At 42.7% G+C, this 13,574-nt stretch overlaps 1 protein-coding gene across 6 annotated transcripts in view; it reads left to right on the forward strand.

Moving 5' to 3' along the window:
* The window catches only part of arhgap23b (Rho GTPase activating protein 23b), a 551,994-nt gene that overhangs the window by 79,910 nt on the left and 458,510 nt on the right, over positions 1-13,574 (forward strand). For 4 of the 6 annotated variants that reach the window (XM_082152673.1, XM_082152675.1, XM_082152676.1 and 1 more), the window contains exon 1: positions 10,542-11,099. The exons of the other annotated variants lie outside the window; for them this stretch is intronic. In XM_082152673.1, the coding sequence (XP_082008799.1) occupies positions 10,896-11,099 (204 nt within the window). In that variant the 5' untranslated portion in view covers positions 10,542-10,895. Of the gene's footprint in view, positions 1-10,541; positions 11,100-13,574 lie in introns of those variants that run through there. 6 annotated transcript variants of the gene reach the window in all.

Consider the following 13,574-nt stretch of genomic DNA (forward strand, 5'->3'; position numbering starts at 1 on the left):
TGGACTCCCTAAAGGAGTATTAAACACGATCACGCAGGCTAGAGCTCCGTCTACAAGACGACTCTATTCTTCGAAATGGTCAGTGTTTTCGGGCTGGTGCACAGCCCGTGGTGTGTCACCCACAAATTGTGATGTGACGGAGGTGTTTTCCTTCCTACAAGAGCTGTTGGATGGGGGCAGGGCCCCCTCCACGCTCAAAGTTTATGTGGCGGCTATAGCAGCGTTCTCAGAAACAACGCTTGGTCAGTCAATAGGAAGGAACGATTTAGTCATCCGCTTCCTTAAAGGAGCTAAGAGACTGAATCCTCCCAGACCTCCCTCAGTCCCCGTATGGGACCTTTCTACGGTTCTGGAAGCCATGAAAGGTGCGCCATTTGAGCCTTTACAGTCAATCGATTTGAAACACCTGTCTTTCAAAACGGTGTTTTTGCTGGCTCTCGCTTCGGTGAAGCGCATAGGGGATCTGCACGCGCTCTCTGTGAGCGCGGCGTGCATGGAGTTTGGGCCCAATGACTCAAAAGTTATACTCAAACCTAAGCACGGTTATGTTCCAAAATCCCTCAACACACTGTTTAGGGCGCAGATTATCTCTCTGTCAGCCCTACCGGTCCCTGATGAGGAAAGAGACGCGAGCCTCCTTTGCCCAGTCAGGGCATTACGAGCTTATGTGTCTCGCTCGTCTGTTTTCAGACAGACGGAACAGCTCTTTGTTTCGTTTAGCGGACGTTCTAAGGGACTAGCCGCGTCGAAACAGAGCCTATCCAGATGGATAGTTGATGCTATAGCGCTGGCATACGCCTCCAAGGGCATGCAGTGCCCTTTGGGTGTCAGAGCGCATTCCACAAGAGGCATGGCCTCTTCGTGGGCTTGGTCAAGTGGGATTGCCTTGCAAGATATTTGTATGGCGGCAGGCTGGGCCTCCCCGTCTACATTTATAAGGTTTTATAACCTAGAGGTTCCCGCCCTGCAGGCCAGGCTGCTGTCGGTCTAAACTACCAGTATTATCTGACCTGATGCGTTCAGCTCAGAATGCTGCGTTTACTGAGCACAGCTCAATTTTCGACAGTTTAAAGCTGGGCAAACTGTGTAAGACCCACATTTTTTCCCATCAGTTCAGGCCGTACCCCGCCCTGTCTGTATGATGAAATTTGCGTCCCTTCGACGCTACTTTATGTGGAAAAGTGAGGCTGCACCCCTCCTTCTTCCCGGACTCTCTGTGAGTTCACTGAGTGATTGTGCACTATATGTACCCCGGGCTTTCGCCCTTGGGTCTTTGGTGTCAGATCTCAGCATGCACGGCGTTTTACACTGGGTCCCCTAGCGTAAGATACCTTACGCAGTACGAGAGACCTCTCGTAAGAGAACGTACTCGGTTACTAACGTAACCTCGGTTCTCTCTAGAAGAGGGAACGAGTACTGCGTATCTTGCCGTGCATGCACACGCTCTGGTTGCTTCGATGATGAAAAACCAGATAATAGCTGCCTGCGAGCGATATTTATAGGCCTAGACCACGCCCATTTCGGCGGGACGTGACGCAGCGGGCGCGAAGTGCCCTGATTGGGTCTGACGTCACGCCAGGCCTCGCTCGATAGGCTGCTGCAGTTGCCGCAGAGCAGCCAATAGGCGCGCGAGCTGTCTCGCCTATGTCTGCATTGCTGCTGCAACGCGTTTTGCATTATTACAAAATTAAGGATAATTTTTGGCTTCAATATCTCGCGGAAAAGGATTTTCCCCTAGCGTAAGATACCTTACGCAGTACTCGTTCCCTCTTCTAGAGAGAACCGAGGTTACGTTAGTAACCGAGTACGTTTTTTGTTTTTTTCAATAACCATGCATAAACATTGTTTTCTCAAAAATACAAACATGTACATGCATGTTGCTCACATATTATGGTAGCCCTGTTTGTGCTAAATAGAGTGTACCTTTGCCATTAATATGTTTATAAGCAACTGAAAAAAGCACAAATGTCAGGGCATGTCAGAACATCTCAAGGACCCCAAAAATCCCTCAGACCCCAGAGGGTTAAATTATACATTTATCTCTGTAAAGCTGCTTTGAAACAATCTACATTGTTAAAAGCGCTATATAAATGAAGGTGACTTGACTTGACTTGGAGCAAATCCGTACTTTTGCTAGCCTGGTTAAAACCAGACCATTCTCAGTAGTAACTGAGTTATGGTCTGGCAAAGCTGCATTAATAACTCATTTCCAAAGGGGCGTCACCAACGGACGTCGCTCAAATGCACTTGGGCGCAAAACCAATCAGAGCGATCGTCGTGTAAAGCCATATGCTGCGTCCTAAGTTACACTACGCCATAAAAGTATGTACTCTTTTTGTGAAGAAAAGGTATTTACTTTTGAATGTGTAGCAAAAAAGTAGGCAAGCTTTGGGACATAATACTTCGTCATATTTATCAGACGGATCTGTCGCGTGCATCCTGTCACGTAAACTGCCCTGTCAATCATCTTGTCACAGTTAAAATCCTCTATTAAATCTGATTTAATTTCCTACCGTTTCGGAGAGAAATGTAGTAGCACGTTCATCTGCCAGTGGGTCTTTCATGGAGACTGTCCTCATGTGTTTGCTATTTGAATATAATAATGCATTTAAAAGTTGATGCGCTTCACCAACGGTCGACGCTCAAATGGATTGCACAATTGGATAGACCTAAAACCAATCAGAGCGATTGTCATCGTCTAAAGCCCGTCTCAACGTTTCTGATTGGTGCCGCGATTTCTAGGCCATGGAAATGGGCTTGAATGAGCTCTTTGCCAGACTACTTCTCGAGCAAATCTAAATTTGCCGGAAGTTGTCTGGGTTTTCCCAGGCTATACTTTTGCCCCTTAAGCTGCTAAATCAGAGATTCAGGCCTTACCCACTATGATTCCAGTCAGCAACCAGTTTAATTATCTTGGGATTAGAGTTTTTTCTTCATTATCTCGCATTTCTAAGTGGAACTACCAGTCCCTTCTGGATAAGATTTCAAGTAATCTTCTGTGTTTGTCTCCTCTCTGCTTGGCTCTTCATGGTAGGATGGCCACTATTAAGATGAATATACTTCCGAGGCTGAGCTTCTTTTTTTTTTTTTTTACTTTACCCCTGGCACCACCTATTGGTTACTTTAAAGAGCTGCGTACAGCAGTAACAAAATTCTCATGGAATTATAAACGGCCTAGAATTCGTCTCAAATCTATGAACCTCATAGAGGCTAATCGCTACCAGATTTTTGGTCCTATTACTTAGCATACCAAAGAAAAACAAAAGATTTCCCTGGTTAAATAAGGGTTAAATAAAAATAAATAAATAAATGAGACCACTTAGGACTTGGATGGATGTTGACTCCCCTGTGCCATGGCGGGCCTTAGAAACTAATATTATTTACCCATTGCGTCTACAGGATTTACCTTTTACTGAAATTCCTAAGAAAGTTATGGAAAAGTTTGGTCCAATTATATGCCATTCTATCAAAACTTGGAGAGTGGCAGAAAAGATCATGGGAGCTTTAGATTCCTACTGTGACTCTAGCCCCATTTGGCATAATAGTTATCCCTTTACGGGTAACAAACCCTTTGTTTCCAAATGCTGGGTTAAATGTGGGGTTTATACCCTGAAAGATCTGTACAGTGATTATGGACTTAAAGGGGATAGTTCACCCAAAAATGAAAAGTCTGTCATCATTTACTCACCCTCAAGTTGTTTCAAACCTGTATGAATATTTTTTTTCTGCTGAACACAAAAGAAGATATTTTGAAAATTTTTGAACCAAAGGTCCATCAACTGTTTGGTTACCGACATTTTTCAAAATATCTTATTTTGTGTTCAGCAGAAAAAATAAATTATCTCCTCAGATAATTAATGGCTAATAGAAAAGCTACATTGAGGGAATGGTTCTTGGCCTTAGCCGACTCCAGAGGTTCGAAGAGAGCCTCGACCAGCCCTTCGAGAACCACTGCCAGATCCCATGTGGGAGCTCTGGTCCGAGTCGTAGGTCTCATCCTCCAAGCCCCATGGAGGAAACGTACGACCAGCTGATGTCTTCCCAGGGGCCTATCACCCAGAGGAGTGTGGAAAGCCGCAATGGCAGCCACGTACACCTTGAGTGTGGATGGGGTAAGACCAGCCGAGAAGCGATCTTGGAGGAGCTCCAGCACTGAAGCCCACCAGGCAGTTAACTGGGTCCACCTCACGCTCTCTACACCAAGTTGAAACACATTCCACTTTAGGCCGTACAATCTCCTCGTGGAAGGAGCTCTGGAACTGAGTATGCTCTAAACCTCTCCAGCTGACAGGCCAGTCTCTAGGTACTGAGCCCCCTCAGGGGCCAGGCCCAAAGTTACCACAGGTCTGGTCGAGGGTGAATATTGAGCCCCTGGCCTGCAGAAGCAGGTTCCTCCTCAGAGGGATCTGCCAAGGCTGGCCTGCCAGGAGTGCTATGATGTCTGAAAACCATACTCTGGCCAGCCAGTACGGGGCTACTAGAAGTAGGTTGATCCCGTCTCGACGGACCCTCTCCAGAACTCCTGGGAGCAGAGCGATCGGGGGAAAAGCGTATAGGCGTAGCCTCGGCCATGTCTGTACCATGGCAATTAACCCCAATGGGGACGGGTGAGAGAAAACCACAATGGACAGTGGGACGTCCCTCGAGGCGCGAACAAATCCACTTCCACTGGGCCGAACCTCTCACATATCAACTTCTGAGCCATGAAGACTGCCAGCATTTCCAGGCAATTTATATGCCAAGAACGGTGCCGGTCCTGCCACAGACCTCTCGAAAAGCGGACGTCCATGATCGCGCCCCAGCCAGTGAGGGATGCACCTGTCAAAACGGTGTTCCACGACATACCGTTCCCCACACTGGGCCTTGGGACAGGAACCGAGATTTCGTCCATATGGACAGGAAACGAAGGCATCTGCACGTAACCCTGATTATACGGAACGGATTTCCCCTCGGGGAAAACCCCTTGGTTTTCAACCACCGCTGTAGGGCCCTCATGTGCAGCAGGCTAAAGGTATCACATTGGACGCAGCTGCCATGAGCCCCAACAGTCTCTGAAACTGTTTTACAGTTATGCCTAGCTTTACCCTGGTCACCATGGCCAGGATGGACTCGATACGTGCAGGAGACATTCTTAACCCGCATCGTAGTCGAGTCCCACCCCACCACCAGGAATGTAGTCTGCTGGGAGGGTGTTAACACGCTCTCAACCCCAAACTTGAATGTGGCCAAGGACGACATCTCGATGCCGAACTGCCAGTTCTAGAGACTGAGCAAAAATAAGCCAGTCATCGATGTAGTTTAGCACACGGATGCCCTGAAGCCTCAGCAGGGCCAGGGCTGCATCCATGCACTTGGTGAAAGTGCGAGGGGAGAGTGCTAGGCCAAATGGAAGAACCCATATTGGTATGCTTCGCCGCTGAAAGCAAACCTCAGGAATTTCCTGTGAGATGGAGACATGGAAGTATGCGTCTTTTAGATCTATCGTGACAAACCAGTCCTCAAATCTGATTTGGCTCAGGATAATAGAAATAGTGAGCATCTTGAACCTGAATCTCCTGAGAGACCGGTTCAGATGTCTTAGATCTAATATTAGACGCAACCCTCCATCCTTCTTTGGAACTATGAAGCACCGGCAGTAGAACCTGGACTCCCTGTCTGGTGGAGGAACATATTCTATGGCCTCCTTTACCAGCAGGGAATGAACTTCCTGTTCCAACACCCGACCCTGCTGTGAGTCTACTGCAGTCCAGACCACCCCATTGAACTTCGGTAGGTGGACCCGGAACTGCAACCTGTACCCTATTTCTACAGTGCGCAGGCCCCATGGAGATATATTGGGGAGACCAAATTCCCCTCGGGGCTGGTGTCGAGTGTCTTGTGAGAGCCCTTCACGATACCCTAAAGCGGAAGACCGGCAGGGAATAATCGAAAACGACTCTCAGTGTGCGGACTGCCTCAGATCCGTCTTCTCAGGAGGCTGTGGGCGAGAGCGCCGCCTAGAGTCCCAAGCTCTCTAAGGGGGACCTCTAGAAGCGACACTCTCCTTCTGTTCTAAATGGTAGGCTGAATTAAAATATTCCATCATTTTAATTCCATTAACAGCCATAAACACTGGATAAGTGAAACATGGTCTGAACGGTAGGCTGAATTAAAATATACCCCTTTCTAATAACGTTCAGTTGTAAGTAATTTATAAGTGGTTAGTATGGAGAGAGAATTGTGTCTTTATTACATGCGAGAAAATAAATGATCTGAGAGAAAAAAAAAAGTTTGAGAGAAAAAGTTATCACACTGATAGCAAAAAAGCATTTCATGAGAGGAAAAAAAATATTTGAGAGAAAAAGTTTTCATACCAATTGCAAAAAATTATAATATTTGAGACTAAAAAAAGTTTTGAGAGAAAGTATTTTCTCATAGAACATAAAAAATTATTTCTGAGAAAAAAAAAACTCTCAAATATATATATTTTGCTATCAGTGTGAAAACATTTTCTCAAAAAAAAAAAGAAGTGTTTCTCTCAAAACGCTTTTCTTTGCTCTCGATGCAATTTCTTGCTCTCGTGTCAGATTTTGCTTTCACTGTGAAAATTGTGTCATGGGCGGGGCCACGTTCCTATTGGCCAGTCGGGTGAGCATCGTCTTGTCTTGGGAGTCGAACTGAATCATTACACCATTGTTCGGTTCACCGGCATAGATGCCGCCTCTGCCTTAGATGAGCACGGACACTCCAATGTTTGGGTAAGATGATTCACGGTGATCTTAGATGATCACGGACGTATTGCCTGCGAAAATTTATGCGATATGGCTCAGCTTGTCAGTGAACTACGGCTCTGTGTAGTAAAAATGCCGCTCCATTTGAAAGCAGGTGATGGCGATTTACTACTAATCAAGGAACCGGCTTTACTGACGAGATGCGCATAACAATGTCATCCGATATATCGCCCAGGCCCAGCCCTAGTTCATCATACAACCTCCTGTACAGTTTGATTGGACTCAGAATAAACTATTTTGTTTTAAGGTCAATATGATACATTTCCTGTTTAAACCTATAACTGAATTATAACCTAAAATAATTGTTATTAATGTGTTTAGCATCTGTATCTCTCACTATAGGTAGGATAGAGCACTATCAGTGTTGTGCCTGAACGCGTTCATATTTTGGGTAAACGTGACCTGAAAGTAGCCTATTACTGCCTGATGAACGATACTGTGAACTCGTTCATTCTGGTGTCTGTGAACATCACGCTCTCTCAGTTTAACTTCGTTCAACAGAGTGGCAGATTTCTATAGAGCTTTCCAGGCGAAAACCCGGCTTAACGGTCCTCCACGACGGGTTCCGTCACGAGTGAGTATGTGAGCAAGACGAGTGAGTGTGTGTGTGAGAGTGCGAGAAACAGCGAGTGGGTGCGCGAGTGAGCGACAGTGAGTGTGTGCGTGCGAGAGCAATTGTGTGTGTGCGAGTGAGCGATTGTGTGTGCGCGAGTGAGTGAGCGAGCTACAGTGTGTGTGTGTGTGTGTGTGTGTGTTTGTGTGTGTGTGTGTGTGTGTGTGTGTGTGTGTGTGTGTGCGCGCGAGTGAGTGAGCGAGCTACAGTGTGTGTGTGTGTATGTGCGAGTTAATGTGTGCGTGAGACGGCTCGCGGTGACTGGTCGGAAACGTGTAGTCTGACATATTTCTTGTCCATCCACGACATGACAAGATTTTTAGGAGTCAAAATCGTGTAATCTGACACAGTGACTATCGTAACAGACACAAAAATCTTGTAATCTGAACCAGGCATATGATCACCGTGAATCATCTTACCCAAACATTGGAGTGTCCGTGCTCAACTAAGGCAGAGGCGGCATCTATGCCGGTGAACCGAACAATGGTGTAATGATTCAGTTCGACTCCCAAGACAAGACGATGCTCACCCGACTGGCCAATAGGAACGTGGCCCCGCCCATGACACAATTTTCACAGTGAAAGCAAAATCTGACACGAGAGCAAGAAATTGCATCGAGAGCAAAGAAAAGCGTTTTGAGAGAAACACTTTTTTCTTTAGAGAAAATGTTTTCACACTGATAGCAAAATATATATATTTTGAGAGTTTTTTTCAAAGTATTTTGAGAGAGATTTTTTTTTTTCTCAGAAAGAATTTTTTATGTTCTATGAGAAAATACTTTCTTTTTTTAGTCTCAAATATTATTATTTTTTGCTATTGGTATGAAAACTTTTTCTCTCAAATATTATTTTTTCTCTCATGAAATGCTTTTTTGCTATCAGTGTGATAACTTTTTCTCTCAAACTTTTTTTTTCTCTCAGATCATTTATTTTCTCGCATGTAATAAAGACACAATTCTCTCTCCATAGGTTAGTTAATGATGAACTAATCATTTACAAAACATTCATAAATGATTAGCAAGTGATATACTAACATTTTATGCATGTTTTGTAAATTCCGTTACAAGTAATTTACAAGTGATTAGTAAATAATTAACTAATTATTTACGAAACATGACTATGCGTTCATAAATTATTAATAAGTGATATGTTCATTATTGTATGTATGTTTTGTATATTCAGTTGTAAGTCGATTAGTGTAGCATATGGACAAAAATCATGATTCCTTCATTTTTTCCTTCTAAACACATTCCTTCTGAAATCCAAATCTTTACACTCTGAACTCATGAATCAGGACTCTCTGCAATCTAAATTACCGGCATGGTGCCAGCATGGTTGGGATTAGATTGTTTTCTGACACCATTTACGACTCTGCGATCCTCTCCAGAGACAATCATACACTCCTCTCTACTCACTTTGGCCGCATCAAAGGAATTCCAAGCCCCCGTTGTGTGCTCCACACACGCAGATGCACCCCTGGAGACTACGAAGCCACCTCACGCACACACATACACGAACTTTGAACATTAACTTAGAATATAAGCATGTCATATGTATACAATATACTCCTGTGTGTTTCCCAGTTTATATTCGCTTCGTTTATGATCTTCTAGGTGAAGGAGTGAACTCATAAATGCTCATATTCATACATACAGATGTAACTTTGTATTTCCACCTTCTTTTCCTGCCGTTCTTGGTATCTCTTTAACCGTCTCAGTTTGACTAAGCCACTCAGATACAGGAGATTACAGCAAAATGTATTATTCTGTGTGTACCATCTTTCTGGAGTAGAAATGACGAATTCTAACACCGTCATAAACTATGCAGATGAACTGTCCCGACAGGACAAAGGAACTCATCCCGCTCGAGAACCTCTGAGAGTGATTTGTCATTTACGCAAAAGGAGGCGTGAACGAGGATTTCCTTAAGAGAACAGGACATGCAGTTCCACTTCACTTCAGTTATTTCTTCGGTTTTCTTCACTTCAGTTTTCTTTTTAGCTTTAGTTTTAGTCTTTTATCTTTGTTTTTCATATTCTCCTTTGTTCATTTCCACAAACAAGTGAAATGAACTTAGCCTGAATTATTTCTTTGGTAACTTCACTTTCAATGGACTTTTAAACTACCCGCTACTCTGCTCACCCCGGAAGAGAGAGAGCACGCCCAGCTCCGAAGGACTGACACACGCGCACCTTCTTTCCTCAGCAACACAAGAGAACTATATGCAAGTAGTAGCGTTATCAAGCTTTTAATGCGTCAAAATTGTTTGCCCCTGCATAGGGTGATTTCATTCCTTGTTCCTGTTGTTGCTCAACATTTCAAAGTCCCTGAAGCGTTACGATCTAAAGCTACAAAGCTTTACAATTTGTTACTATTTCAGTAACCTACATTTTATAAGAACAGGAAGGTGATTTTCGTGGCCAGAAAATAGCCTTCTTCGAATTATAAGAAAGAGATACATTTTGTTGAGAAATTGATGGGTTAATCTTACAGCTTGATAATTACATTATTTTCCATTAAAAGTTATTCTGATAATTGATCTGAAGAATGGACCGTTGATATATTAATGATTAAATTATAATTCATTGTGATGGGTTATTGATATACAATTGATCTATTTTTCAGCTTCAATAATTTTATTAACTCTGTATGCGAAGTAAATGAATCATAACCCCGATTCATCATTATTGATTCCTAATGTATGTGCAGGTTTGTTTAGTCCCCCGACAATAATCGGCCCCACGTGTCTCATTGTTACTCTCATATCAGGATTGTCAAAGAGACTGTGTTTGTGTAGTGACACTGTCCTCTGTCCCTGTGTATCTTTGCCCACATCTGTCTGTCTTTTCCTATTACTGTTGGTACTCTCTACCACTCAATTCTCTCTCAGTTATATTTCTGGTTTGCTCGCAGGGAAACATAAGTCAAATCATGAAGATTCCTGGACATGAATCTTGCAGTAGCAACTGATTTAGAACTTATTTTAGTCTGATTTTAAGTTTTTAATTGTGAGTGTGCTCTTGGTAGTACAGAGAAAGCAGCAGTGATGACCAGGATTCTGATTCTAAAATGAGCTGACACAGATACAGGGTGAGTCAAACAGAGAGGAAAAGAAAAAAGAAAAAAGAAAAAAAAAAGAGAGAGAGAGAGAGACTGCCCATGTATGAAAAGAGCTGCTCATCACATCAGTAGCAGGACTGACGAGGTTGGGAATAGAGTGGATCAGGAAAGAGGGTTAGAGGGATGGAATGAAAGAAAGGTCAATCAGTCATCTGATTGGTAGTACTCACTTTGTGACAAAAACATTCAACTAGAAGATAGAACGTTCAACTCTAGATTTGGTCAGAAAAACAAAGCAAACAGGCACTGGACGGGCTATCAAATAATTAGAAATGGCTATGAACATTTTGATAAATTGTTGGCTTGTTGATCAAGAGGAGGTGAGCACATTGAGTATGTTCATTTCTGTAGGTGTGATCCCAGTGGCAGTTGTCCCCTACGTTTTGTCAGGCCGATGATGTGTTCACTGAAGCGGCACATATCCAGGGTCCCAGCTCCGGTTGGTAAGGAGTGGTGTTTTGAGTTTTCAGTGGGAGTGGATTGCAGCGATCCGGAGCCTCGATGCATATGGTTGGTGATTCTTAGGAACGCTGGTGTCTGGCCCAGCCATGCCACAAAGGTCTTTGAAACTGGCACAATGCACTGGGATCTGAAAATGGTAAGAAATTGAATAGTGTTTGAAGCTAAAGCAATGTGAATTTCATTGTCACTCATTTTATGCTGTCAAGTAAATTCTGCTCCAGTTTCCTGAAATAACAACATTGCATATCCTTATCAGGTCATTTGTGAAATGCTGTTTGTATTTGTGTGTGTCTTGTAGGTCTTTAATCAATGTGTCACAGAAAACTCAGCTGTGTGTTTACCCATGATGGATATATGTTGCGTCAGTCTCTTCACTGATTTATGTTTCTAGGCATGTGTTTTGCATTCACATTTGCTTTCTAGATTTTAAAGCTGGGGGTTTGGATATGTCTGCCCCTGCTATGGCTTATCTAAGGTGAGCTTGGAGAGGAGCTAAAGACAAGTGGAGGGGAAAATATTCAAAATTGGCTCCCCTGCTTGCAGTAAGCATTTGTTTGTTTGTTACCAGCCTGGACTTATTGTTGCCAGCTTGGACTTTTTGTTGACACGTAGGTCATACGTAATTGTTACAGACAAAACACATACTTTTCTGTACGTTTGGGTAGATGCTAAAACGTACAATATGGACATATTTGCAACATTTAAACATAGCATTATTACGTTTTAACAGCTAAATTCTGCTAAATTTAACAGCTAAAAGCAGCTACCTCTAAACCTAACCTTCCCATTACCATTTCTTAAAAATATGTATAGTTTTGTAAAACATAACTGTCACGGACTGGGTTGGTGAAAGGAGCGAGGACTCAAGTGCAGAAAACAAATGGGCATTTATTAACAAAAGAATTAAAACAACACTACAAACAAAAACTCCCCATGGGGGAAAACAGGACAGGTATCAGCGGGAACTTAAGCCCTATTCGCACGGGATAAGCATTACCTGGTGACCTCTAGTAATTTGTAATAATTGCGGAGGTTGTCTGTGATCTTAATCCCGTGCGAATCGGTCATGTCTGTAATTTGTAAAGTAAAAATTCCCCCGCAAATGACCTACCATATTTCGCCGAACACCGAGGTCCTGTGATAATATTAGTCCCGTGTCGGCATCTCTGTGATTTGGCGGGTCGTTTATAATTTTGTCAATGTTTTTTTTTTTTTTGTGCGCTTTTTTATCCATCCTTCGCGAAGAATGGAGATTGCGTTGGAGTGTTTTGATAGTATTTGGGTGCGGGGTCATGGCTATAGCCTACACTAGGGCTGCACGATATTGGAAAAAAAAACATTGCAATATTTAGAACATATTTCTGTAAGAATTTGGTGAACGTTCTACGCAATACAACTTGGTGGCGCCCTTAATAGATATTTGTTTGTTCATTAGGCTATAATTCCTAATAATAAGTAAAAAAAAATCTCTCTCTCTCTCTCTCTCTCTCTCTGGTGCTGATGCAGTGACGCGTTCATGTAAACGGCACCTAAAAGCTGTCACTAAGAACCAGCAAAAGTAATGATTCTGAATATGTAAACTATTGCAATGAAACATTTTAATTGTTTATTAATAAACAAGTGTTTTCTGTGTCGGCTGCAAAGATGACGATAGGCTACTGACTCACGATCTTCAGTATCCTAGTGAACGCGCTGGAGAGAAATGCACATTTAATTTTATTTTGTTTTGAATGGTTTTGTTTAAAAGTAGAGATTTCTGTATATATATATATATATATATATATATATATATATATATATATATATATATATATATATATATTTTTTTTTTTTTTTTTTTCGTGTGTGAGGAGAGTAGGCTACCTTATACACTGAGTTTCGGTTCATGGATGATAGCGCTGTTCAGTTGAGGCGCTGGCGCCCTCCGTGTCTTGAATATCTATATTTACTTCTTACTTATTAAATCCAGGAAATTGGATAATAAAACACTGATTAAAATTAAGATACAATTAATACAAAACGAAATTTGTTTTAAAGAAAGGCTTTGTGCTTTGTTTTACGTATCTGTGAAAGTTTTAAAGCAGTCTTTTAGTGCTGCGTTCAGAGCGGTCGCGTCCGTTATGAAGAACGGTCACGTTTTCCTCATAAATGCGAACACGAAAAATAAAAGACAAAATACTTTTTAAAAAAGACAACCATCCACAACTTTATAACACTGCAGTTAAAGTACCTCTTTTTGTAGCCGAAATAGTCCCAAATAAGCGGATCGTATAGCTATAGGATTGCCAGTGAATGTCGGCTGTGAGCGGTGAGCAGCGGCACATTGTTCCATGTTCCTTACAGACATGTATAGCAGCATGCGGTAAGGAACATTCTTCTGTTTATGTTACAGCTAGACCTATAATAACGACAAGATATTTCCAAGCAATAGCCAGTTGACATCATATCCGGGAGATATGTCAGTCATTTCGAGTAAAATCACAGGCTTCGTTTATCCCGTGCGAATGCGCCATATGAAATTCAGATGTGGGTGGGTAATTTCTAAATCACACGAGGTCCCCAGATAATACTAATCCAGTGCGAATAGTGCTTTAGACAACGAAACAGCACA

This window comes from Leuciscus leuciscus, assembly GCF_965113295.1.
Source record: "Leuciscus leuciscus genome assembly, chromosome: 21".
Lineage (NCBI taxonomy): Eukaryota > Metazoa > Chordata > Actinopteri > Cypriniformes > Leuciscidae > Leuciscus > Leuciscus leuciscus.